At 40.6% G+C, this 26,847-nt stretch overlaps 2 protein-coding genes across 5 annotated transcripts in view; one reads left to right on the forward strand and one right to left on the reverse strand.

Moving 5' to 3' along the window:
• cyld2 (cylindromatosis (turban tumor syndrome) 2) overlaps nt 1-26,847 on the reverse strand; it is a 58,910-nt gene that overhangs the window by 29,275 nt on the left and 2,788 nt on the right. For 3 of the 4 annotated variants that reach the window (XR_011339948.1, XR_011339947.1, XM_069884231.1), the window contains exons 2-9: nt 21,503-21,773; nt 17,024-17,471; nt 15,096-15,192; nt 8,965-9,239; nt 6,026-6,191; nt 4,653-4,794; nt 3,208-3,315; nt 771-850 (exon numbers count right to left, since the gene is read on the reverse strand). Coding sequence is in view for 2 of the 4 variants with exons in the window: in XM_069884231.1 (XP_069740332.1) it covers nt 771-850; nt 3,208-3,315; nt 4,653-4,794; nt 6,026-6,191; nt 8,965-9,239; nt 15,096-15,192; nt 17,024-17,431 (1,276 nt within the window). In the remaining 2 variants the exon portion in view is untranslated. The remainder of the gene's footprint in view (nt 1-770; nt 851-3,207; nt 3,316-4,652; nt 4,795-6,025; nt 6,192-8,964; nt 9,240-15,095; nt 15,193-17,023; nt 17,472-21,502; nt 21,774-26,847) is intronic. The other variant, XM_069884232.1, reaches the window with a different exon arrangement.
• Nucleotides 21,562-26,847, forward strand: part of LOC138735800 (glutathione hydrolase 7) — a 43,966-nt gene continuing 38,680 nt past the window's right edge. The window contains exon 1 of the mRNA XM_069884235.1: nt 21,562-21,748. The gene's annotated coding sequence lies outside the window, so the exon portion shown is untranslated. The remainder of the gene's footprint in view (nt 21,749-26,847) is intronic.

The raw sequence follows: 26,847 nt of genomic DNA on the forward strand, positions 1-26,847 counted from the left end.
GCCATTTTTTTTATCTACACAGCCAAGTTTTCATGGATCCCATGCTTCATGACTTTTTGAACAAGTCTTTCATGGGGGACCTTATCAAATGCCTTATTAACATCCATGTAGACCACATATATCATCCTATCCTCATCAATTTCCTTTGTACCTCCTCAAAAAACTCAATTATACTCATGAGGTACGACCTTCACTTCACAAAGCCATGTTGACTATCCTTGAGTAGGCTGCACTTCTCCAAATGCTCATAGATCCTATCCTTAACAATCCTCTCCAAAAGTTTGCACATCACTGGCGTAACACTTGCCAGTCTATAATTCCCGGGATTCTCCCTATTACCTTTTTTTAAAACAATGAGACCATATTTGCCGTTCTCCAATCCTTCGGTACCTCCCCTGTAGCCACTGCCCCAGTTATCTCTTCCCACACCAACCTGGAGTATATCAAGTCTGGCCCCATGGACTAGATCCAACACTTCTTCTTTCTTAATCTTAACACTGCCAGCACACATTTTGACATTACCCTGATCCAAGTCCTTTTCTCTTGTGAATACTGAAGCAAAGTATTAATTTAGGACCTCCCCAACCTTCTCTGTCTCCAGACACATTTAGCCATGACTTAGCTCTTGATTTGAGCATCTTTGCCTCTATTTCACAATTCCATTTGGCATTTTGCCATTCCTGATTGACAAAAGATTAAGAACAAATTATAAATCTGAAGAAAAACAATTGGGAGAACAATTGTTATTTGACAACATTTTTAATATTTACCTTTCTGTGCTGAAATAAACGTGTCACATCCTAACAGCTTCCTCAATTTCATCACCTTTTCTGCATGCACAAATCCAGTCCTAGGATCAAAGTATTTGTTGATTAACCCTTGGTGTCTTGAATATTTATTTAATAATCCAGATCCTAGGTTACAGAGAAAATTACAAAAGTGCAACGTTACCAAACATTTCTTCACTAACCATTGCTGTATCATCAAGGCAGGTTTTTTTAATACTCTGAACATCCCGCATGTTCGAACAAATTTGCAATAAGAGCATTTCAAAGAGAAATGGAAAGAGTGTTATGCTTTCACGCTTCAATATCCTTGCACAAATCAACAATGAATTCCAATTTTTCCAAATTTTGAACTGAAAGGATCTAATTGGGTCTTATTTCAATGTCATATCTGATTAAAAAGAGTCAATTTTGGAATCTTGTATACTTTTCTGACAACATGGCAGACAATGAAAGGGTTGAAATGTTGCTATTTTATGGTAACAGCAGCAGATTGATATTTTCACTGAAAAGTTGTAATTATGTTCCAAATTCGTCTGTGTTACTTGCCTGCTATTCAGAGATAACAGTGATTAGGAAGTGGCATAAATCAAAATATATTTTCATAGTCACTGGTCTATAATGTGCGTGGCCAGTATAGATGCTCTTCAGGTTTGAGACAATCTAAACTCCACTCATAAAAGTGACCAGTTACCTGTTTCAGAAGAATAGCTACATGGAATTAATCCTATCTTCAAGCATTTTCACAGTAAGCAGTGCCGGATTAAGGTATTGTGGGGCCTAAATTGTGCTGGCTGATGCATGCACGTTCCCAAATAGTGCTGGCTGGCACATGCGTGGTGAGGGAGAAATCACTTACACTGAAATTGCACCCCTGCCTTGTTAAAACTTATTTTGTTAAAACAAATTTATGGTGGCGGCGGCTAGCGGGATCAATGGCCATCTTCGTAACCCATGAACCCCCACGCAGCTGGAACCGCTCTGCGTTTTCCTGGCATTGACACTGGCAGAGTGGTTCCAGCTGCGTGGGGGATTATGGGTAACCAAGACAGGCATTGTTCCCGCACGGAGCCATTGCCGAGGATAGTCTGTGTTAATGACCCCTAAATTTAACGTCATCAATTTTATCCAATTATCACCTTTATTGGGGTTATTAACAGACTATCAGTGTGATTTCTCATAGCCACTGGTGCTGAACAAATTACAACACATCCATAGACTGTGTTAATAACCCCAATTAAAGGTGATAATTGGATAAGATCGCTAACCTTAGATTTTAGCCAATTATTATCTTTAACAAGGGTTAGTAATACAGACTATCAGTGGAATGATCGCCACTGCTCAAAGATTTGCAGAGGCTCTTGAAATTACAGGGTCCATAGCGTTTGCTACTCTCGCTACTATGTTAATCCGGCCCTGACACTAAGCTTTCCTAAATAGAGACTCCAGCAGATCTTCTATATGGCCCAAGATTTTAATATCAAGTAAAAGGTGTGAGGTGTTGCATTTTGGAAGGACAAACCAAGAAAGGACATATAGTACATGGTAAATGGTAGGGCACCAAGGAGTGTGGTAGAACAGAGGGATCTGAGAATACAGATACATAATTCCCTGAAAGTGGAGTCATTGGTAGATAGAGTTTTAAAGAGAGCTTCTGGCATATTGGCCTTCATAAATCAAAAAAATTGAAGACAGGAGTTAGGCTGTTTTGGTTAAGTTGAATAAGACATTGATGAGGCCAAATTTAGTTTATTTGGTCACCTAACTACAGAAAAGATAACAATAGGATTGAAAGAGTGCAGAGATTTACTAGGATGTTGCCTGGTCTTCAGGAACTGAGTTCTAGGGAAAGATTAAACATATTAGGACATTATTCCCTGGAGCAGAGAAGAATGAGGGGAGATTTGATAGAGGAATTTAAAATAATGAGGTGGTTAGACAGAGTAAATATAGGTAGGCTTTTTCCACTGAGGATAGATGAGATACAAAACAGAAGACATGGATTAAGGGTGGAAGGGGAAAGGTTTAAGGAGAATATTAGTGGGAACTTCTTCACACAGAGAGTGGTAGGAGTGTGGAATGAGCTGCCAGCTGGTGGTGGATGCAGGCTCAATTTGAACATTTAAGAAAAATTTGGACAGGTACATGGATGGGAGAGGTTTGGAGGGCTATGGACTGGTGGGTACAGGTTGGTGGGACTAAGCAGAAAAATAAATCAGACTAGAAGGCCGAAGGACCTGCTTCTGTGCTGTAATGTTCTATGGTTCTAAAACAATTTCATTGCAATAACCTTGACCAGCATACTTAAAAGAGAATGGCAATTCATTCTGGATCATCACCTCCTTGAACTGGCTTGTCATTATCAGGTGGGATCAAAGAATATGCTTTCTGATAACCCTCAAGTAAAAAATCTGAAACTTACTTTCGTAATGGGTACACTATATCTTCCCTCAATATCCGCTGAATTTTTTCATCATGGCTTCCAGGCCTGTGAAGTATACTGTCCAATACTGAAGTGAATGTGAACAAACTGGAACAAAATAATGGAAACTGAAACAATGAAGAATCACAATTCAATGGAATTTTCTTATTTAAATAGAAATAAGTATCATCAGGGCTAGGAACTAAACCTTCTCTCCACATGGCATTCAGCTTCACCATTAATCACTGCTAGTTACATCATAGTTTAAGTGGGAAACATTCCACATTTTCTGACTTAATTGATGCAATCTACACTTTTCACACATATAAATCACCAAAAGGCAAAAAAAAAAGGCAAGAACATCTACAGTTGCTGGAGTTCAATGCAGTCCATAAAAGTGCTGGAGAAATTAAACATCATCCATAGAAAGTAAAAGGGAGTCAACGTTTCGGGCCTGAGCCCTTCTTCAGGATTGTGACGAATGTAAGATTCTTGATAAAGGACTCAGGCCTGAAATGTTGACTGCCTTTTACTTCCTCTGGATGCTGCGTAACCTACCGAGTTTCTCCAGCCAATGGCAAAATCTACTTTGAGGTAATGAAATCATGAACCCACTGGAGGGGAATATGCATGGCCTAAAATTTAAAACAGATGTTTCAATCCATTTGGAATTTCAAATTTATCATCCTGTTCACGTGTAGAGATAAGGAAGTCACATGAACATTGTGAGGTAATAGCCACAACTTTGAGGTTAAACATATTGAAGGGTTAACAAAATAGCAGATTCGCACCAATCAAGGAAAAGAGATCCATGATTCCAACTTCAAAGGCAACTTTGTGGTCAGCCAGCTCATCTAACAACCCTTGCCGCCCAAACGTCCCAATTAATCTACAACCCTCGTACTTTTTGAAAGGCGGGAGGAAGCTGGAGCACCTGAAGGAAACCCACGCAGACACAGGGAGAACGTACAAACTCCTTATACACACAATGGTGGATTCGAACCTGGGACGCTGGCACTGTAAGAGCACTGCGCTAAAGCAATATGCTAACTGTGCCACCCTAAATGTGCTACTTGTTAGCTGCATATTGGGTCCCCAATAGGACACCTAAAGAAGAAGCTAGAATTTACCTACTTACGACACTAGGCCATAACTTGATTCATCAGATCCTTGTCAATGCCAGCAGTTCAAGCTCATTAGCCATTCCCCTCTCCCTTTCCCTGTAGGCATTAACCTTGTTTGCTTACTCCATTTAAAGGGTTTTTTTTTTTAAACTCTTTTATTGCACATTCATAAGAGGTACGATTCAGCAGCCTCCCAGCACACTTTTGAGATTGGAGTATCTGGGGGGAAACCCACCACGTTGCAGGAGAAACATGCAATCTCGACAAAGATAGCACCTAGTCTCATAGCAACTGATCCAAGCCTAAAAACAGGAGGCAAACCTGAAAATTGTCGAGTCCAGGTAACATGAATTGTAATGTCCCTGAATCCCTTTCATTTTCCCTTCCATTAACTGTCGTACTTCATCTTCTTGTACTGGGGGGACATCCTTCTGGATGGTGAGATCATCTTGAATTATTTTCCCTTGTAATTAAAACAGCCAAAATTAATATTTTCATCACTACTGCGTACATACTTTGATTAAATTTGTAATCCAGTACACTGCAGGCAATTCCATGGCTGAAAGTCTTAACACCATACAACACTGAAAAGAATAGGTTTAAAAAATTGTAGGGACTAAGGTATTGGGCTAAAACATAAAACATCCAATCCTGAACTTAAAATGAACACACTATCTGACGCAGTCTAATGGAGTAATCTCAATCTCCAGCTCAGAAATAAATTCATATTATAGCTTGTTATCTTATCCACTATCATGGCTGTTTAGGGTTCAGGAACAAAATAAAAACGACCAGATTCTCAAGTGCTAAATGCAGGCTTTTTTTTTTGCTGCTGCACAAGTTTTCTGTGACAGAAACTGTTCAGTAAACAGTTTGCTTATTCTGCCAAACAGGCACACAAAGCTCCAAAACTTTCTCCAGTCATAAATGTCTGTGAAGCTACAAATTCCTGGGTGTCAACTTTTCTGAGGATCTGTCCTGGAGCCTTCATGTCGATGCAATCACAAAGAAAACTCACCAGTGGCGATACTTTGTGGGGAGCTTGAGGAGATTTGGTACGTCACCGAAGACTCTCCAAAAGTTATATGGGTGTACCGTGGAGAGTATTCTGGCTTGCATATGGAGGGGCCAACAGGAAAAAAGACCAGAGCATTGTTAACTCAGCCGGCGGCATCATGGGCACCAGTCTTCACTCCATTGAGAACATCTATTAGAGGCTGTGTCTTAGAAAGCAGCCCCTATACTCAAGGACCCCCACCACCCAGGCCAGGCCCTCTTCACTTTGCTACCATTGGGAAAAAGGCACAGGAACATGAAGATGAGCACCCAGTGGCACAAGGACAGCTTCTTCCCCTTGGCCATCTGATTTCAGAATGATCAATGAACAAAATACATGACCTCATTTTGTCTATTTGTGTTTTTTTAAAGAAATATTTGCATTCTTTTCTTTTCTTTCTTTGGCTTGGCTTCGCGGACGAAGATTTATGGAGGGGGTAAAAAGTCCACGTCAGCTGCAGGCTCGTTTGTGGCTGACAAGTCCGATGCGGGACAGGCAGACACGGTTGCAGCGGTTGCAGGGGAAAATTGGTTGGTTGGGGTTGGGCAAAACAATGAGACATGTACTTGACAATAAATTCTGATTCTGATGTCCTTCAAACCCCATCCCATAAGGCAAATAAAGGACAGTAATTTACCTGGTTCATAAACTGAAGGTTTGCATATATCCTTCGATTCATTGGCGAAAAAACGTGCATCTGGTTTACACTTGCTCAGTTGAATAAATAATGCTTTGTTTTGTTCACATTCAAAATATCGATTTTTCTCAAAAGTTCCATCACTCCCATGTTTTAGTTCATAATCCTATAAAATTATTTAAAAGGAGTCATTCACTTTCATGTGTACCCTTGCTCAACCACTTATCAACCTACATACCTCTGCCTTAAAAATATTCAAAGATTTTGTTGCAAGTGTCCTTTGAGGAAGAGTTCCAAAATCCCACTACACTCAGAAAGAGAATCCATCTTATGTCTTTAAATGGGGACCACCTATTCCGAAAGCAAGAACAAATGTCGTGATTTTATATGACATTTATCGATCTTACCGTATATAAAACTTGACTATTACCACAATATATCAAATCATATATAATAGTCAAGTTTTTTGGACCAATTGTTCAGGACAAATTGGGGGGGGGGGGAGGGGCGTCGACTTTTACATCGTCATACTTTTGTATCTGTACCGTTCAAGGCATAGTGAGCTCGGTTGGCCAGGACTGGGAAGTAAGTTAAGTGTTCGTGGCGTCGTGAGCTCGAATGGGTGGCCGGGGCTTAGAAGAGAGTCTGGGGCTATGGCGTCTGGAGCTCTGGTGGGCAGGTGGTTATGGCAAGAATCCACGATAGGGCTGTCAGGAGCTCAGATAAGCGGGTGACCAGGGCTGACTTTTACATGGATCACATGATTTTTGAGACAAAAATGCGGGGTGCCAACTCTTACTCGGGATTGACTGTTGCACGAATATATACGGTAAGTATTTCAATCAATCCAAACAAATTCCAGCAGATACAATTCCAGACTGTTCAAACTTTCCTCTCAAGTCAACCAGTCCATTCCAAGTATTAATCTAACAAATAGCTACCATGAAAAAGGATTCCAATTGGTTAAGCGAGCTATTTGCCAGGAAATACATCAGTATACTCCCTCTGATAAAGTAAACAAAAAGGCCACTCATTCCCTCCCCACTGAAAATCAGAAGAGCATGCCAGGAAAATCACAGGCAAAACCCTCCCCACCATCAAGAAAATCTACAGGGAACATAGCCATCGGAGACCAGCAGCAATCAAGGATCACCCCACCCAGCACACATGGGTTCAACATGGCAGCAGTCCACAATGGCCTCTCTGGGCCTGGTGCTACTTCAACTCTTTAAGTAAGGCACCGTTCACAATTTTTAATTGGAAAGAAATGGACGGTAGAGTACTGTGAGTCAATTGCTGGAAAATGGAAATTGCCAAGCAACAACAGACCTTCGGGAAGGAGGTGTGAAGCTGCGCGGCCTCGACTGCTGTGGGTTCCAAGCCTTTGCTGTGGGGATCGAGTCTCTGGTGTGGGGACCCAGCCTCTGGTGTGGGGACCCAGCCTCTGGTGTGGGGACCCAGCCTCTGGTGTGGGGACCCAGCCTCTGGTGTGGGGACCCAGCCTCCAGTCTTCGGTGTCACTTGTTGCAGGTGGGCGACCTAGGGACGTCGTGCCACGTTCTGTGAAGGGAGTGCCATGGTGTCCGGAGCAGTGGTATTGGGTGCCTGGTTCAAGGGTCCTGGATGTTGAGCCATCTTGGATCGTGGGGCCCTATGGTGGATGGTGTTGAGGTTTTTAGGCTCCTATGGATTGTGAACTGTGTGGCTGTTTATTCACTCCAGCCATCAGATTTCTAATATCCAGAGTCTATTATATTGTAACTTGTCTCTACTGTGCCTATTGTCTAGTTTTTATTAATTATTGTATTGTTGCACTGTTTTTATTCACTTTATGTAGCTTTGTGTAGGTTGTAGTCTAGTGTCATTTCTTTGCTTTGTCTTGTGTAGTAATAATGTAGTCTTGTGTTGTCTTGCGCTGTTTTCGTGTAGTCTTGTGCTGTTTATGTCGTACCATGGTTTGGAGGAACGCTGTCTCGTTTTTTAACTGTGCACTGCATTTGACAAATGAGAAATAAAGACTACTTGAACTACTAGAACTTGAACACGCTCTATTTTCACTGGTACCATCAGGAAAGAGGTATAGGTGCCCCAAGTCTTACACCACCAGGTTCAGGAACAGCTGCTACCTCTCCACGTCTGACTCCTCGACAACAAACTCAATCAGGGACTTATTTAAGGACCCTTACTTTTGCACTTCATTGATTTTTTTTTTTCTCTCTTCTGTTTTGAAGTTTGTCTATATTTGTTCACATTGAGCACTACCAATAAGTGATAATTCTGCCTGGCCCAGAGGAAAAAAAATCTCAGGGTTGTATGTGATGTCATGTATGATGTCATGTCTGACAATAAATCTGAAATCTGAATCAACTTCCTGAATGCAGCATCCTACCCAGCTTCTTTCATGCAAACTTTTCTTAAAAGTGCAGAACACTCAAAGAATCTAATGTAATGTTTAAAGTTAATTTCACCATTGTGAATACATTTTGGCCAGAAAAAATAGCAATGATTCTGCCAATAATTCCATGCTCGAGTGTGGAATTAATTTCTCCAAAATACCTCATATATGATACACCATATCTCAGAACTGCAAAGCTCTGTTCCATCACATGATAGGTTACAAATTAGTTTCCAAACATTTTTATAGATTAGACAAGAGCCAGAAGCTCTTGATATATGATATGATATTTGAATGAGTGGAAAATACATGCTTCTTACATGCAGCAATGAACAATCACAAAGTAGTTAAACCATATTCTATTGCTACTAACATGCAAGCAAAATTTCAAGAACATGCTCAAATAGGAATAGGGCAGAAGAAGATTAAAATACTAGAACAATCAATTAGATGACATCAGTCATTAAGCACCTGATACTCTTATAAATATGTACTCAATTACATGCAAGTATGCAGTTAGAGAGAAACACCCATACAAACTTACCAATTCAATTCCTGCAAACCGATGTCTGTTTCCTTCTGGAGTACCAATCCATCTAATAACTCCGTAAACCACCGCATTACTGGGTAATCGCACTTCCACCATCGACCCAACCTCTAAGTCACGATACTCAGATCGCTCAAAAGGATCAGGGCTGGTTGGAGTATGAGATTTAGAAGTGCACGTAGAAGAGTTCTTTCCATAGTCCGGAATGGAAATAGAGGACACAAATGTTGAAACTTCATTTGATTTATTGCTCGTGCTCCCATTTTTTGTATCTGCAAAGAAGGGACGAGGGTCAAACCACAAGCACGTTTCAAGTTTATGTCACAAAAACTACAGAATAACAATATGCAACCTTCTCAAACACATTAACTCAGCTTTCAAATGAGCTTTTATTCACTGGTTCACTGAACCGAAGATAATGGGAATGTGGCCCATCTGCTCATCTTAATCGTTCCTTGATGAATTGATCCAAAAAAAATCACGATGATTAAAGAAAATTTTCCACAAGGCAAATCTAAGTGTGAACAACTGGGAAACAAGTTGTGCATAAAATGGGAGAGCAGAATGTTAGTCAATTGGTCTTGGGTTAAATGCAGTCCATCCTGAGTAATCACTTTAAATTTCCGTATGTACACATACAATAGTTGAGTTTTTGTGGACCAATTTTTTGTTTCCAATGGGGGGGGGCAGAGGCATTCAAAAGGGGTAAAATGTAATGCTCAATGACAGAAATAGGGAAAAGAGTAGAGAATGTGGAAGAGCGGCTGTAGAAATGGAAGTAAATGACTTAAGAGAAAAATTGGAAGAAAGTGACAAAAGAATTAAAGAGGCACAAGAGTTGTTATCTCAGAAAATTGATATGTTGGAAAATTATAGTAGGCGAAACAACAAAAATAGTGGGCCTGAAGGAGGGTGAAGAAGGCACAGATATGAAGGAATTTATAAAAGGATGGATCCCGAAGGTCCTGGGAATGACAGAAATGCAGGAAGAAATGGAAATAGAAAGGGCACACAGAGCATTAGCTCCAAAACCACAGGCACATCAAAAACTAAGATCCATCTTAGTAAAATTTTTGAGATACATGACAAGAGAAAATATACTAGAATGGGCAAGGAATAAAGTTAGAGAAGATAATAAACCATTGGAATAAAAGGGTCAAAAAATATTTTTTTACCTTGACATAAGTTTTGAACTCTTAAAGAGGAGGAAGGAGTTTAATACAGCGAAATCGATTTTATGGAAAAAAGGTTACAAATTCATATTAAGACATCTAGCCGTGCTTAAAATATTTTTACCCGGGGAGCAAAACAGACTGTTATCGGATCCAGAGAAAGTGCAAGAATTTGCAGAATGTTTGCAGGACAGGAGAAGAGATGAAGAGATGTAACAAGAATGAAGAACGGCGATTAAGTATATATAAAGATGTAAAAACAATGTATATGTAAAGAACTAAAGAGGGAAAAGAGAAGGAAAGGAAGGGAGTAAGGGGGGAAAGAAAGAGAGAGCTTTATTATATGTGTTTAAAAAAAAAGTGTTTTCTGGAGAGGGCTGGGTAGAGGGGGAATAGCTGTCACTGCAAAATCAGTTGACGCTGCGAACAAGATCGCAATCCAAATGAAAGGGGAGTTGTGGTTTCCCGGCAAGGGATAAGGGGCAACTCAGAGAGGGGGCGGGGGAACTTTTGGGGTTAAGGTATTAGTGGATGTGGGAACTGTGAGGGTATTTTATGTTTTAAATGTGTTGTCGTACATTAAGTGTAGTAAGAGAAAACTAAGAGATGAAAATGGGGAAAAGGGAGATGGAGGTGGAAAAGAGGTATATGCAAGATATAAAATGGCCATATGACTATACACAGTAATGGAATACATAACCAAATTAAAAGCAAAAGGCTACTAAATTTATTGAAGAAGGAAAAAATATAGCATTTGTGCACGAAATGCATCTAACTGAAGCGGAACATAACAAACTAAAGAGAGACTGGGTAGGACACGTAACGGCAGCATCCTATAATTCAAAACTAGAGGTGTAGCCATACTAGTTAACAAAAATGTACCAATCAAAATAGAGGAGGAAATAATAGATCCAGCAGGGAGGTATGCAATGATAAAGTGTCAAATATATTCAGAATTTTGGAATTTGCTCAATATATATGCGCCTAACGAGGAGGATCAAAAGTTTATGCAGGATTCTTTTTGAAGATTGCAGACACACAAGGAAATATATTGATAGGAGGGGATTTTAACCTTAATTTGGACCCAAAGTTGGATAAAACTGGACAAAAGATAAGTAAAAAGAATAAAGTAGCCAAATTTATGGTTAAATCAATGCAGGAAATGAAACTTATGGACATATGGAGGAGGCAACACCCAAGAGAGAAGCAATTTTCATATTATTCGAGTAGACACAAAACTTACTCAAGGATTGATATGTTTTTTGTTATCGGCCCATATTCAAGGGAGAGTTAGGAAAATTGAGTATAAAGCTAGACTACCATCAGATCATTCACCCCTTTTATTAGCAATAGAACTGGAGGACATCCCACCAAGAACATATAGATGCCACTTAAAAGACAGGAATTTAGGGAGTTTATTGAACGCCAAATTAAAACATATTTTGAAATAAACACAGGATCAGTGAAAGACAAATTTATATTATGGGACACAATGAAAGCCTTCATTAGAGGACAGATAATAAGTTATGTGACTAAGATGAAAAAGGATTACAATCGGGAAATAGAGCAGTTGGAAAGGGAGATAGTAAGTACAGAAAAGGAATTAGTAAAAAGGGATGAAAAGGAGAGAATTGGCAGACAAAAAAATTAAATATGAAACATTACAAACGTACAAGGTGTAGAACAACATAAGGAAAACAAAGCAAAAGTATTACGAACTGGGAGAAAAAATAAATAAAATATTAGCCTGGCAACTTAAAACAGAACAAGCTAAAAGAACGATACTGGCATCAAGGATAAAGGACAAACAAATTACATATAATCCAACAGAGATGAATGTAAATTTTAAGGAATTTTATAAACAACTATATCAAACTGAGAACAAGGGGAAAGATAAAATAGAGGAATTTTTAGCTAAAATTTAACTGCCAAAATTGCAAGAAGAGGAACAAAACAAACTAATAAGACCATTTGAAATAGAGGAAGTACAGGATATATTAAAGCTGCCAAACAATAAAACACCAGGAGAGGATGAATTTCCAATAGAGTTTTATAAAACATTTAAAGAGTTATTAATTCCTCCTCTCCTGGAAGTAATAAACCAGATAGAAGAAACACAATACTTGCCAGATTCATATAAGACAGCAATAATTACAGTAATACCAAAGATGGGGAAGGATCCATTAACACCAGCATCACATAGACCAATATCTCTACTTAACTCAGATTATAAGATAATAGAAAAATTTTTAGCAAACAGATTGGCCGATTGTGTATCTAAAATAGTAAAACAAGATCAAACGGGATTTATTAAGAAAAGACGAACAGCGGACAATGTCTGCAAACTTATTAATCTAATCCACGCAGTTCAAGGAAATAAGAAACCAACAGTGGCTGTTGCTCTAGACGCAGAAAAAAGCCTTTGACAGAGTAGAGTGGAATTACTTATTTAAAGTATTACAGAAGTTCAATCTACCAGAAAAATATATAAATTGGATTAAAGCATTGTATAATGGACCGTTGGCGAAGGTAACAGTAAATGGATATGTATCGAGTCACTTTAAATTAAGTACGTTATCTAGACAGGGGTGTCTACTATCCCCCTCATTGTTCGCCTTAGCAATAGAACCTTTGGCAGAACTGATAAGAATAGAAAATAAAATAAAAGGGATAAAAATAAAGGAGAAGGAGTATAAAATCAGCTTATTTGCAGATGACATCATAGTATACCTAACAGAACCAGAGATATCAATAAAAGAATTACATAAAAAATTGAAGGAATATGGAGAAATATCAGGGTACAAGATCAACGCAAATAAAAGTGAAGTGATGCCAATGAGTAACGTGGATTATACAGAATTTTAAAAAGAATCACCATTTAAATGGCAAACACATGCAATCCCCGATACCTAGGGATCAGGTTAGATAAAAACTTAAGCCACTTGTACAAACTAAATTATCAGCCACTAATAAAGAAATTGCAGGAAGACTTAGAACAATGGAAAGAATTACCGCTAATGTTGATAGGGAGGGTAAACTGCATTAAAATGAATGTGTTCCCAAGGATACAATACTTATTTCAAACGTTACCAATTCCTTTAACAGAAAAATTCTTTAAGGAACTAAAGAGAATAATAAGGAAATTCTTGTGGAAAGGGAGTAGAGTAGAGTTAGGTAAATTAGCAGAGAGGTATAATCAAGGTGGTTTGCAGTTAATAAATTTTAGAAATTATTATAGAGCCACACAATTAAAGTATTTATCAGATTTTTACCAGATTGTACTGAGATAGAACTAGATAAAATAAGGGAAAGGTACCGGAACATATACTTTATAAGAGGGATGAAAAGCTGGTACAATATAAAAACTCACCAGTACTGCATCATTTACTTAATACATGGAAGAGGATCCACATAGAAAGGAAAAAAATGAATTATCAAATACCAAAATTATTATTGACACAAAATCCACTAATCCCTTTGACAAAAGACAACCTTTCCTTTAGAGAATGGGAGAGAAAAGGAATCAAAAGAATAAAAAATTGTTTTTGGGGAAATAATTTATCAACTTTTGATCAGTTGAAGTACAAATATGGAATAACTCATGGTATAATGTTTGCATATCATCAATTGAAAGCCTATTTAAAGGATAAATTGGGAAACAGCTTGATATTACCTGAAGGAAGCAGCTTTGAATACGTGATTACAGACACAATGATAATTAAAAGATTTATAACCAACATCTATATTAAGCTGCAAGATAAGGAAAATGAAATAAACTATAAACCTCAGCAGAAGTGGGAAAAGGACCTAAACAAAGATAAAAAATGAAGTATAGGCAAAGTTATGTTCTGGAACTATGAGAAATACAATAAACACAAGGTTACGCACGATACAGTATAATTGGTTTCACAGGGTATATATTACTCCTCAAAAATTTTAAAAATGGGATTCAACATTATCGGATAAATGTTTTCGCTGTAAGAAGGAAATGGGAACAACATTACATTCAACTTGGGCATGTACAAAAGTAAATAAGTTTTGGGAAGAATTAAATCAGATACTAAATAAAATTACAAAAAATAACATACCAATAAAACCAGAGATATTTCTTTTAAGTAATGCAAGAAGTAGAAAATTAGGCCTCAAATTGCAAAAAAAAATTCATTATGATAGCCTTAGCGACAGCAAAAAAATGTATGTCAACTTGGAAAATGGAAGAGAGCATGAGTATACAGCAATGGTGCATGGAAATGAATAAATGTATTCCATTGGAAAAAATAACATATAATTAAAAAATTAAAGTCACAATGTTTGAACAAATTTGGGAACCATACATGGAACATATCAGATAGAGCTTGCCTATAACCATTATCTCCTAAAATGAGAATGAAAATGATAAGACAAAATGACTAGATTCAGTGTGTAATAAATAGATGATGCATTTTTCTTGTTTATTTTCATTTGTATGAAGATATTGTTTTATGGTTTTAATGTATTGTATATGTTGAATATTTATGGATTTTGGAGGGGGGGGTGGGTAGAGGGGAGGAAGGGAAAGAGGAAAAAAAGGGAAGAAAATACCACTGTGTAAATTTAATGAGAAACTTTTGTACATATTTTGGTTGATATGGTTCAAAGTGTGAAAAATAAAAAAATATTTTAAAAAAGATACTCCAATCCATGCTATTGGTCATAAGGCCGAGAATCACCTTGTGGTTCAAAGTCCAATTTTGTTTGGTCATACCTGGGATGTGCCTTGAGAGATTTTATTTACATGGAAAAAAAATGCCACACATGAAACATGAGTTGTCAATCCCAGAATAATGATGGATTCCCATTCTAGCATTATACTGTTGGTACAAAATGTATGTACAAAATACAGCAGATGAAAATTTGAAAACATTTAAAAAAAGGTTACTAATTAAATTGGAATTGTCATTGTACAATTTTTCTTACCAAGTTCCTCTACTTCAGCATGGCTGACGTGAATGATTTCTCCTGCATTAATGCTAATGCATTGATCACCTTTCTTCTGCCTTGATTTATGGTCTTCCTACATTGAGATTGGGAAGAGTGTAGAGAAAAGGTCAAATGTAAAGCAATAATTAACATAAGCTGGAGTAAAACACGAAAGTCTGCGGACACCGTGAAATAAGTAAAAACAATGTATTTTATATTGCAAAGACAAAGATATATCACCAACATTCTGGCTTAAGGTATGAGCGAAATGTAGGCAAGCGCCCAAACATAATGGTAGGCGGGGGAAGGGGCAGGGGGAAGTACACTGTATGACCTGTTGAGTTTCTCCACCATTGCATTTTGATAATGAACATAAGCTTTTAGAAAAATGAAAGCTCTATCTTGTCTCAAACTCGTATGTTTTAAATTTAAAAAAAACTAAAGAAAATATAAAAAAACTACAGGAATATTCAGCAAATCAGGTGCCATATGTGCAGTGTGGAAAAAAAAGAACTTAATGAACTAATGAAGGATCATTAACTTAAAATATCAAGTGATTCTCCCAGCACAGATACCGTCTTGACCTATTTACAGCCCTTCATTTTTATTTTAAATTTCCAGTATCTGCAGATTTTTGCATTTTAGCTCAATAATGAAATGCATTCATAGAAAAAATAAAAAACACCAAGATAAAAAAATAGGGTTCTTCCTCTTATTTTAATCTAGACACCACTCCAGAGCTGAATCATATCCACAGGAAAATAGGAGCTCCACACACCTGACCTATCTAGCTGCCTGACATAGTCCAGAGAACAATACACTGCCTGTGAGATAATATCTTGTAAAACCAGAAAAGAATTCCATCCTTTCTTCTTTGGCTTGGCTTCGCGGACGAAGATTTATGGAGGGGGTAAATGCCATCCTTTAATTATGCTTTAAAAAGTAGCCATTCCTATGGATTCTAAACCTTGGGGATGTTGTGTATTATATCAACAACTTAAACATTTGTTCATTTTTAGAGATTTAACATGAGGAGGGACAAAGAAATTTCACAAGTTGCGAAGTTTGATGTGAACATCAACATTATTCTCAAATTGCTCCTGACACTAATTGGCTTTTGTGTCAACTACAATAATGGGTCTGGTGTCAGGTAAGGAAAGGACAGGAACTCATTTTAATCACCATTAACAGTGTTCGAATTTTAATTTCCTGGCTGCATTGTTTGGATTCAAATACACCTTCATGGATATAAGCCTCAGGATACTAGTGCATTAATTTTAACCACAATTCGATGGCTAGTAGAGGGTTTTAGCTGATGGCTGGACAAGCCCTACATCCCTGAATTGTCTGAAGAGGGCACACGAAATCATTGAGGACTGGTTCCACTCCACATAGTATCTTTCAGGTACTCTCATCGCTAAAGAGATACAGGAGGATCAGAGCCAGCACCACCAGGCTGAGGAACAGCTTCTTCTCACAGGCAGTGAGAATGGAGAACGACCAAAGGAACTGCTCATCCAAGACCCTAATTTTCATGAAACAAATTTTATTATTTGTATAGATTAAATTCTTGTCCTGCATGTGTATTGTTTGTCTGTATGTGTTAGGTCTAGTTGTATGACTGCATGACTTGCACCGTGGACCAGAGGGCACTGTTTCGTTGGATTGTACTTGTGCAATGAAATGACAATAAACTTGACTTGGACCTTCCAAAGAACATCCACAATGAACAAACACAAAGCAACTGGAAGGATCCACTGACTCCCTCCAACTTCTCAGTTTATTCTCATATTTCAGCATCTGCAGTTCTTGTGTTTGTAGAGAATAGACCATGTCTGACAAGTACTAATGGATCATCGCAATTTTACAAAATACATTCTATCTATAACCCAACCCACAACATTTTCCATTTATTTGCTGCTTACCAACAAGTTCACTTGAAACAATGTTCCACATATTTTAAATTCATTTTTTCTTCGAGAATTTTCAATGTTTTTGACAATTCCGACCGACTTGTTCTTCTTATGCAATTGAACAAGATCATTAATTTGTATTTTAGAAATGGACCTGAAGAGACATTCATCCTGAATGAGCTCACATCGACGAGAATCATCCTGGATATCAATAAGTAACTCTGCTTCATCCTTGCTGAGTTCTTTCAAATGTTCTTGCTTCAACTTTACGGTTTGTTTACAATGTTCCACAATGACAGATGTTTCCCCAGTTCTAGTGTAGTTGTAACATCCCAACCACCCTTTCTGGATCTTTTTTCCATTTACAGAAAATTCTTTTAACACGATAAAATAACGTTCATCATTTTCAGTTCCCTGCATTTTTATTGTGGCAAATCCAAAGCTTTAAAAAAATTGGAACCTGAAAGAGATGATATGAATAAATACAAGAGACACAAGACTGAATGCAAGATCATTATATTTCTACTAAATAGGCAGCATGATAAAACACCGATGAATCAATACACAATAACTCTGTGAATACACAATCCTAGCTGCCTGATGAGTCATAATTAAAATTAAAGAACACAATGCTGGAGAAATTCAGCTGGTCAAACACTGTACTTTACATAGCAAATATAAAGATACATAACCAACATTTCAAATTTCAGCCTTTCATCAATTTGGTCATACCTTGATGCTCAAGCCTGAAACATTTTCTCTTTCCTATATAATGTACACTGTTTGACCTACTGAGTTTCTCCAGCGTTGTGTTTTTACCTCAATCCCGACGCTGGCAGACTTTTGTGCTTTTCCGATGCATTAGAATCTTGAATGTAGCACAAAAAGGCAGATCTGAATTCAACAATCCAATTCCATCCAAATCATTGAGGAATTGGGCCCTTGTCATAATAGACAGTCACTAGATGGCCATCAGCACACTTCATTCCTAATCACTCGAGCACAGCATTGTTCAAAGGCCAGCAACCAAATTGTGATTCTGTCAGGTGAAGGTACAGAGCAATACCAATTGTAATCCTTTCTGAACTTCCACAACTGTTACCAGAGAGAGAGAGAGAGCATGTGTGTACATGACCATTGATTTCAATGCATAATTCTCGTGGCTGTGTTTGTCTGTAAGTGTGTTATGCTCGGCAGTGTGTTTGTCTGTGTGTATTAAGCCTGGTTGTGTGTCATGCCCGGCTGTGTGTTTGTCTGTGTGTATTAAGCCTGATAACGCCTCAAACCGTGCATCTTGGCGCCTCACAGTTTGGCGGGCAGCAGCCTCCTTTGAAGAAGACCGCAGAGCCCACCTCACTGACAAAAGGCAAAGGAGGAAAAACCCAACACCCAACCCCAACCAACCAATTTTCCCTTGCAACCGCTGCAATCGTGTCTGCCTGTCCCGCATCGGACTGGTCAGCCACAAACGAGCCTGCAGCTGACGTGGACTTTTTACCCCCTCCATAAATCTTCGTCCGCGAAGCCAAGCCAAAGAAAGAGAAAAAAGAGAAAGATTAAGCCTGGTTGTGTGTCATGCCCGGCTGTCTGTTTGTCTGTGTGTATTAAGCCTGGTTGTGTGCCATGCCCAGCTGTGTGTTTGTCTGTGTGCCTGCAAGCTCACACCAAGACACAAGAGAAACTTGTCCGTGAACTACTCTTTGCAGATGATGCCGCTTTAGTTGCCCATTCAGAGCCAGCTCTTCAGCGCTTGACGTCCTGCTTTGCGGAAACTGCCAAAATGTTTGGCCTGGAAGTCAGCCTGAAGAAAACTGAGGTCCTCCATCAGCCAGCTCCCCACCATGACTACCAGCCCCCCCACATCTCCATCGGGCACACAAAACTCAAAACGGTCAACCAGTTTACCTATCTCGGCTGCACCATTTCATCAGATGCAAGGATCGACAATGAGATAGACAACAGACTCGCCAAGGCAAATAGCGCCTTTGGAAGACTACACAAAAGAGTCTGGAAAAACAACCAACTGAAAAACCTCACAAAGATAAGCGTATACAGAGCCGTTGTCATACCCACACTCCTGTTCGGCTCCGAATCATGGGTCCTCTACCGGCACCACCTACGGCTCCTAGAACGCTTCCACCAGCGTTGTCTCCGCTCCATCCTCAACATCCATTGGAGCGCTCACACCCCTAACGTCGAGGTACTCGAGATGGCAGAGGTCGACAGCATCGAGTCCACGCTGCTGAAGATCCAGCTGCGCTGGATGGGTCACGTCTCCAGAATGGAGGACCATCGCCTTCCCAAGATCGTATTATATGGCGAGCTCTCCACTGGCCACCGTGACAGAGGTGCACCAAAGAAAAGGTACAAGGACTGCCTAAAGAAATCTCTTGGTGCCTGCCACATTGACCACCGCCAGTGGGCTGATAACGCCTCAAACCGTGCATCTTGGCGCCTCACAGTTTGGCGGGCAGCAGCCTCCTTTGAAGAAGACCGCAGAGCCCACCTCACTGACAAAAGGCAAAGGAGGAAAAACCCAACACCCAACCCCAACCAACCAATTTTCCCTTGCAACCGCTGCAATCGTGTCTGCCTGTCCCGCATCGGACTGGTCAGCCACAAACGAGCCTGCAGCTGACGTGGACTTTTTACCCCCTCCATAAATCTTCGTCCGCGAAGCCAAGCCAAAGAAAAAAAATTAAGCCTGGTTGTGTGTCATGCCTGGCTGTTTGTTTGTCTGTGTGTATTAAGCCTGATTGTGTGTCATGCCCGGTTGTGTGTTTGTCTGTGTGTATTAAGCCTGGTTGTGTGTCATGCCCGGCTGTGTGTTTGTCTGTGTGTATTAAGCCCGGTTGTGTGTCATGCCCGGCTGTGTGTTTGTCTGTGTGTATTAAGCCCGGTTGTGTGTCATGCCCGGCTGTGTGTTTGTCTGTGTGTATTAAGCCTGGTTGTGTGTCATGCCCGGCTGTGTGTTTGTCTGTGTGTATTAAGCCTGGTTGTGTGTCATGCCCGGCTGTGTGTTTGTCTGTGTGTATTAAGCCCGGTTGTGTGTCATGCCCGGCTGTGTGTTTGTCTGTGTGTATTAAGCCCGGCTGTGTGTCATGCCTGGCTGTGTGTTTGTCTGTCTGTATTAAGCCTGGTTGTGTGTCATGCCCGGCTGTGTGTTTGTCTGTGTGTATTAAGCCTGGTTGTGTGTCATGCCCGGCTGTGTGTTTGTCTGTGTGTATTAAGCCTGGTTGTGTGTCATGCCCGGCTGTGTGTTTGTCTGTGTGTATTAAGCCTGGTTGTGTGTCATGCCCGGCTGTGTGTTTGTCTGTGTGTATTAAGCCTGGTTGTGTGTCATGCCCGGCTGTGTGTTTGTCTGTGTGTATTAAGCCTGGTTGTGTGTCATGCCCGGCTGTGTGTTTGTCTGTGTGTATTAAGCCTGGTTGTGTGTCATGCCTGTCTGTATTAAGCCTGGTTGTGTGTCATGCCCGGCTGTGTGTTTGTGTGTATTAAGCCTGGTTGTGTGTCATGCCCGGCTGTGTGTATTAAGCCTGGCTGTGTGTCATGCCCGGCTGTGTGTATTAAGCCTGGTTGTGTGTCATGCCCGGCTGTGTGTATTAAGCCTGGTTGTGTGTCATGCCCGGCTGTGTGTATTAAGCCTGGTTGTGTGTCATGCCCGGCTGTGTGTATTAAGCCTGGTTGTGTGTCATGCCCGGCTGTGTGTATTAAGCCTGGTTGTGTGTCATGCCCGGCTGTGTGTATTAAGCCTGGTTGTGTGTCATGCCCGGCTGTGTGTATTAAGCCTGGTTGTGTGTCATGCCCGGCTGTGTGTATTAAGCCTGGTTGTGTGTCATGCCCGGCTGTGTGTATTAAGCCTGGTTGTGTGTCATGCCCGGCTGTGTGTATTAAGCCTGGTTGTGTGTCATGCCCGGCTGTGTGTATTAAGCCTGGTTGTGTGTCATGCCCGGCTGTGTGTATTAAGCCTGGTTGTGTGTCATGCCCGGCTGTGTGTATTAAGCCTGGTTGTGTGTCATGCCCGGCTGTGTGTATTAAGCCTGGTTGTGTGTCATGCCCGGCTGTGTGTATTAAGCCTGGTTGTGTGTCATGCCCGGCTGTGTGTCTGCATGTTTTGCACCGAGGACCGGAGAACACTGTTTCGTCGGGTTGTAATTGTCCAATCAGATGCCATAACCTTGACTTGGGTTAAGGTTTGCACTGTGATGCTGTTGTAAAACAACGAATTTCGTTAACTATTCATGACCACACATTCTGGCACAGTACAAGGCGAGAGGGGCTTAACCCTGGGCCTCGGCGCCCGTTGCCAATAGAGCTCGGACCTCCCTCCCTCGTGGCTCCGACCCGCTGCCCTTCCTTTCATGGGGCCGTCGTCGTGAGGCCAGGCCTGAGGGGTTTGCCCGGCCGCTGCCCTCCCTGCCACCCCGCCGTCATTCCCCTGCCACCCCGCCGTCATTCCCCTGCCACCCCGCCGTCAAGACAGGCACTCACCCCATCCTTCCGCGGACTCTCGCGAGATCCCGCCTCAACCTCACGTCAATCACTGGAGACGGAAGCGGTGCGGGAGGAGGGCTGCTGGCCCAGGGTCACGTGGGGTGAGCGCCCGTGAACGGAGTCGGACCTGCCGGGTTCGTCCAGCAATTCCCTGTCAGCTGCAGATTTCAGCATCTGAGGCTCCTCACGTCAATCACTCCAGCTGGGCGCAGCCTCCTGTCAATCATTTTCCAGAGACGAGCAGTTGAGTGCATGTAACCTGATGTTGCTTTAAAATGAATGAATGAATGTCATAGAGAACCTAATCTTCTGCCGAGAAGGAATGCAGAGATGTTGAGAACAACAACAAGAGAAGCAGAGTTAATTTTTGATTCTGAAGAGCTTTCATGGGAATTGGAAAACAGGGAGCAAATTAGTTTTGAGTTACGGAGGGTAGGGATCTTCTCTGAAGTTGATTCAGAAGGTGATATGCTGTTGATAAAGCCTCGTGGACCTGGTTCACAGTTCAATGAGGAGAATCTCTCATGTAACTCATAACTAGTTCAATGAATGGAGGGTAATTAATGCATTGCAAAAGGTGGGATTCTTACAAATTTAAGTTAAAGTTTATTGTTCACTAATTGCGCAGTGAGCAGATTCATTCAGACATGATGTGCATTTTTAGGAACAGAATACGACTGGCTCCAACAAGAACACTTCCACTAAACATTCAACAACTCCCCAAACAACAACAACCCCCTGAGAAGATGCTCACCCAGCTCGGCGGCCAAAGACAAAGGCTCTAGCATTCAGTGGTTCTCAGCCTGTTTCTTTCCACTCACATCCCACTTTAAGTATTCCCTATGCCAAAGGTGCTCTGTGATTAGTAAGGGTTTGCTTAAGGTGGGATGTGGGTGGAAAGAAAACGTTTGAAAACCATTGTTTTAATCGTACCTCGCTGACTCGTTATGTGCACGGTTTCAGAACTCTAAAGGAAATTGGGCAATGATAGTTTTTCTCAAGCAAAATATTTCAGTAGCAATTGGGTCCAGAGCAGGGATTCTCAACCTTCCCTTCCCACTCACATACCACCTTAAGCAATCCCTTACTAATCACAGTGGAAAAAAAAGGCTGAGGATGGTCTCATCCTCTGTGTACTTTGCATTTTCATTTTGTTGTTTATTTTCATCCTCTGCTTTCCCTTTAATGTCCAGAACCCTATCTCTACATAATCTTTCCTGCAACTTGAAATGTGCTCACTTTCCCATATTCCCAGTCTTGATGTAGGATCTTTGACCCAAAATATTGACTCTGCTTCTCTCCTCGCAGACACTGCTGGATGTTTCTAGCTTTTGTCATGATAGAATAGGTTAACTGAAAGAATGACAGTATGTAATCTCTTGATTTAAATAGATAAGCCTCAAAGCAAAGTTGCTCTGAGCTGCTGTCTCTAAGTGTCAGCGATCTAGGTTCTAACTGGGCTTTGGGTGTTGTGTGGAGATTTACATTCTCTTTGTGACCTCATGATATTCCTCTGAGTTCTCTGGTTTCCTCCCACATCTTAAGAGGTGCAAGTTGGTAAATTAATTAGCCATGGTAATCTACACAAATTGTGTAGGTGAATGGTAAAATCTGGGAGGAGTTGATCAGAATGTTGGGGAAATATTTAGACTATAAGACATTGGAGCAGAAATAGGCTATGCAGCCCATTGAGTCTGCCCCACCATTCAATCAAGAACAGATCCATTTTCCTACTCAGCTCCACTGCCCGTCCTTTTCCCCATAACCTTTGATGTCCTGAGTGTGTGTGTCCAACCTGGGGTTCCCCAGTCCCCTTCCCAAATGGAGAACTTTGTGTGACAGGAGTCACTTGATGACAGGGTGTTTATAGGGAAAGACCTGTGTGACAGAAGGTCATTTATTAACCCTAAAGTTGGCTTCAGAGGCATGAATCTCATGTATTGACTAGGAGGTCACTGGGTGAAGATTGACGTATGAAGAAATCAAAGGTGGTTGTTGCCAAATTCGAAACTCAGGAATGTCATAAGTCTACAGCAGTGATTCCCAACCTTTTTCTTCCAACTAACATACTACTTTAAGTATTCTCTATGTCATTGGTGCTCTGTGATTAGTAAGGGATTGCTGAAGGTGGTATGTGAGTGGGAAAGGAAGGTTGAGAACCACTGCTCTAGACCCAATTGTTACCAAAATATTTTGCTTGAAAAAAATTGTCATTGGCCCATTTCCTTTGGGGTTATGAAACCGTGCACATAACAAGTCAATTAGGCACAATTAAAACAGTGGTTTTCAAATTTATTTCTTTCCACCCACATCCCACCTTAAGCAATCCCTTATTAATCACAAAGAACCTCTGGCATAGGGAATACTTAAAGTGGTATGCGAGTTGGAAGAAAAAGGTTGGGAACCACTGGACGTCTACAGAGACCGCGGCCATCTGTCTCCACGTCCAACTAAAAGACCAGCGTGCAACCAAACTAAGAATCCTAAGCTTGGAGACAAAACTCTGTGAGCTGTTCCTTTCTGACTGATGGACTGAATGTGACTGACTTGGGTGTAATTGGGCAGCACAAGCTTGTGGGCTGAAAGGGCCTGTTACTGTGCTGTATGTCTAAATTTAAATTTCTACATCAGGATGGCATGCAGCTCAAAGGGGAACCTGCAGGTGGTGTATTCTCAAGCACCTGAAATTATTGTCTATCTTGTAGGAGACAAATGCAGGTTTAGGAGGTGTTGTCACTGCAGTCCCGATAAGGAACAGCAGCACATTATATAGATGGTACATATTGCCGCAACTTTGCATTAATGAATCAGAATCAGAATTTATTGTCATTAACATATTGCAAAATTCAGTATTTTACAGTAGCATTACGGGTGCAAATATAAAAGAAAAAGTGAAGTAAGGTCTGTGGTTCATTTTCCATTCAGACAGAGGGGAAGAACTGGCCTTTGTGCTACTGGGTGTTTGTATTCAGGCTCCTGTACCTCCTTCCTGATGCTAGCAGTGTGAAAGGGGCATGGCCTCGATGGTGGGGGTCCTTGAGGATAGAGGCTACATTCTTAAGCGCTGTAAACACTAGAAAGAAACTGCTCTCACCAATACACTTTTCATGGGCATGGTAGTGCAGGAAGATTATAAACCAACAGACACTGAACCAACAGAAATGTGAACAGAGTTGAGCAGGATAAGTGGACTGTATCATTACATACAAATGGAATATTCCTTTCAAGCTGAACACAGGGGCAAAGGTCCATTTGATCTGTGAGCATGACATCAGGGCAATGAAGATAAAGCCATACATCCATGCGAATCCTATACAGCTCAAAGCCTACAATGGACAGGGATCAACATGAAAGGTGCATGTAAGCTCAAGGTGAAACAGCACCACCTCAGGTTCACAGTAGTCCCAGATGGACGTGACAAAGCATGTGAAGACTTAAGCCTAGTCAAGAGGGTGTACCACATTAACAGTAACAATGCACAGAATAGTGTAGAGAAAAAACTGGATCAATTTCCAGACATCTTCAAGGGGTTTGGAGTTCTAACATTCACCTTAAGATACAGTTAAAGCGCCACTTGAAAAAAAACCTCAAGTAGGAACTTTACCGATTGACAGCACTAGTGGAGGAGCCCACAGAATGGGTGAATTCAATGCTATGTGTCAAGAAGAAGAAGTAGGGTGACCTATGTGTGTGCATGGAGCCAAAAGACTTGAATGCCAATATAAAGGGGGAACATTATGAAATTATAAGTGAGATGGGCGGTGCAAAAGTTTTTCACTAAATTGGATGCATCCTAGGGCTTGAGGCAAATAAAAACTGCATGAACATAGCACAAAATACTGTACATTTAATACACCGTTTGGCCGATACTCCTGTCTGGGATGCCTTTTGGAATTTCCTCAGCTCCGGAAGTATTTCACAGGAAAATAGAGCACATTATAGAAGGCATAAATGGAGTACACGTGTATATGGATGACATGATCCTACAGGGAACCACACAAAAACACAATGAGAGGCTCATAAAAGTGCTACTACACATCCAGAAGTATGGATTAAAGTTAAACAGAGAAAAATGTCAGTTTGGTGTGAAGGAAATCACCTTTCCAGGAGATAAACTGTCAGAGGCAGGTGTGGAGCCAGACAAGAGCAAGGTGAAAGCAATTTTAGAGATGCCCAGACCCACTGACAAAAAAGGCATATTGAGAGTGCATTGGTAAATGCACACCAAACCTGTCTTCCAAAACAATGTACCTGTTCCTAAGGAAGTTGTTACAGGAAAAATGTGAATTCAAGTGGACAGCCAACCATAAATAAGAAAGGGGACAACTAAAGACCGTTCTAACTACAGACCAATGTTTTTGACATTCTTTGATACATCCAGAAGGATGAAAATATCTATGGTTCTTCAAAAGATGGATTAGGTGCTGTACTACTTCAGGCTATAGGAGAAGATTGGAGGCCAGTAGCAGATGCATCAAGGATGATGACATCTGAATGTCCATATGCACAGATTGAGAAAGAGTGTCTAGGTCTATGGACAAGAAATTCCACAGTTATGTGTTTGGTCTACCAACATTCATAGCAGAGACAGACCATAAGCATTAATAGCCATAATTGAGAAAAATCTCATGAAATGTCGCCACAAACTAAAGACTGACGATGAAGCTACAACTTTATGGCTTTGAATTGGTGTACACACCAGGGAAACCTATTGTGTTAGCTGATGTGTTAACCAGAGCAACGACGCAGAGTGAAGCACACAATGAGAGTTTCACAAAGACAGATGTGAATCTCCATGTGAATCTGATCACTGAATCTCTTCCCGTATCTGACATGAAATCCCAGCATATCGCAGTTGAAACAGGAAAGGACAGTTCTACAGGTCATCAAGAATCTGAATAAATGATGGCCTGGAGGTGAATGTCAGCCATACTACATCATCAGAGTGTTGTCAATGAGCTTCTAATCAGACAGAGCAGAATTATCTTTCCTCAATCACTGCAAAGAGATGCTGAAAAGGGTCCATGAGGGGCACCTTGGAATGGAAAAATGCAAGAGGAGGGTCAGAACTGCTGTTTATTGATCAGGGATAAATGCTGACATTGACAGAGTGGTTTCAAGCTGGGAGACCTGTTTGAAATATCATGCAAAGCAGACAAAGGAATCCATGATAATAACTGATGTACCAGCAGATCCATGGCAGAAAATTGGGACTGATTTGTTCCATATGGATGAAAAGAATTACTTGCTGGTTATTGATTATCCATTGAACTATCTGGAGATTGTGCTGCATCGTAATATGTCTGCTGCTTGAGTGATCAAATATATGAAATTGATCATAG

The sequence above is a fragment of the Narcine bancroftii genome, chromosome 6, assembly GCF_036971445.1.
Source record: "Narcine bancroftii isolate sNarBan1 chromosome 6, sNarBan1.hap1, whole genome shotgun sequence".
Taxonomy (NCBI): domain Eukaryota; kingdom Metazoa; phylum Chordata; class Chondrichthyes; order Torpediniformes; family Narcinidae; genus Narcine; species Narcine bancroftii.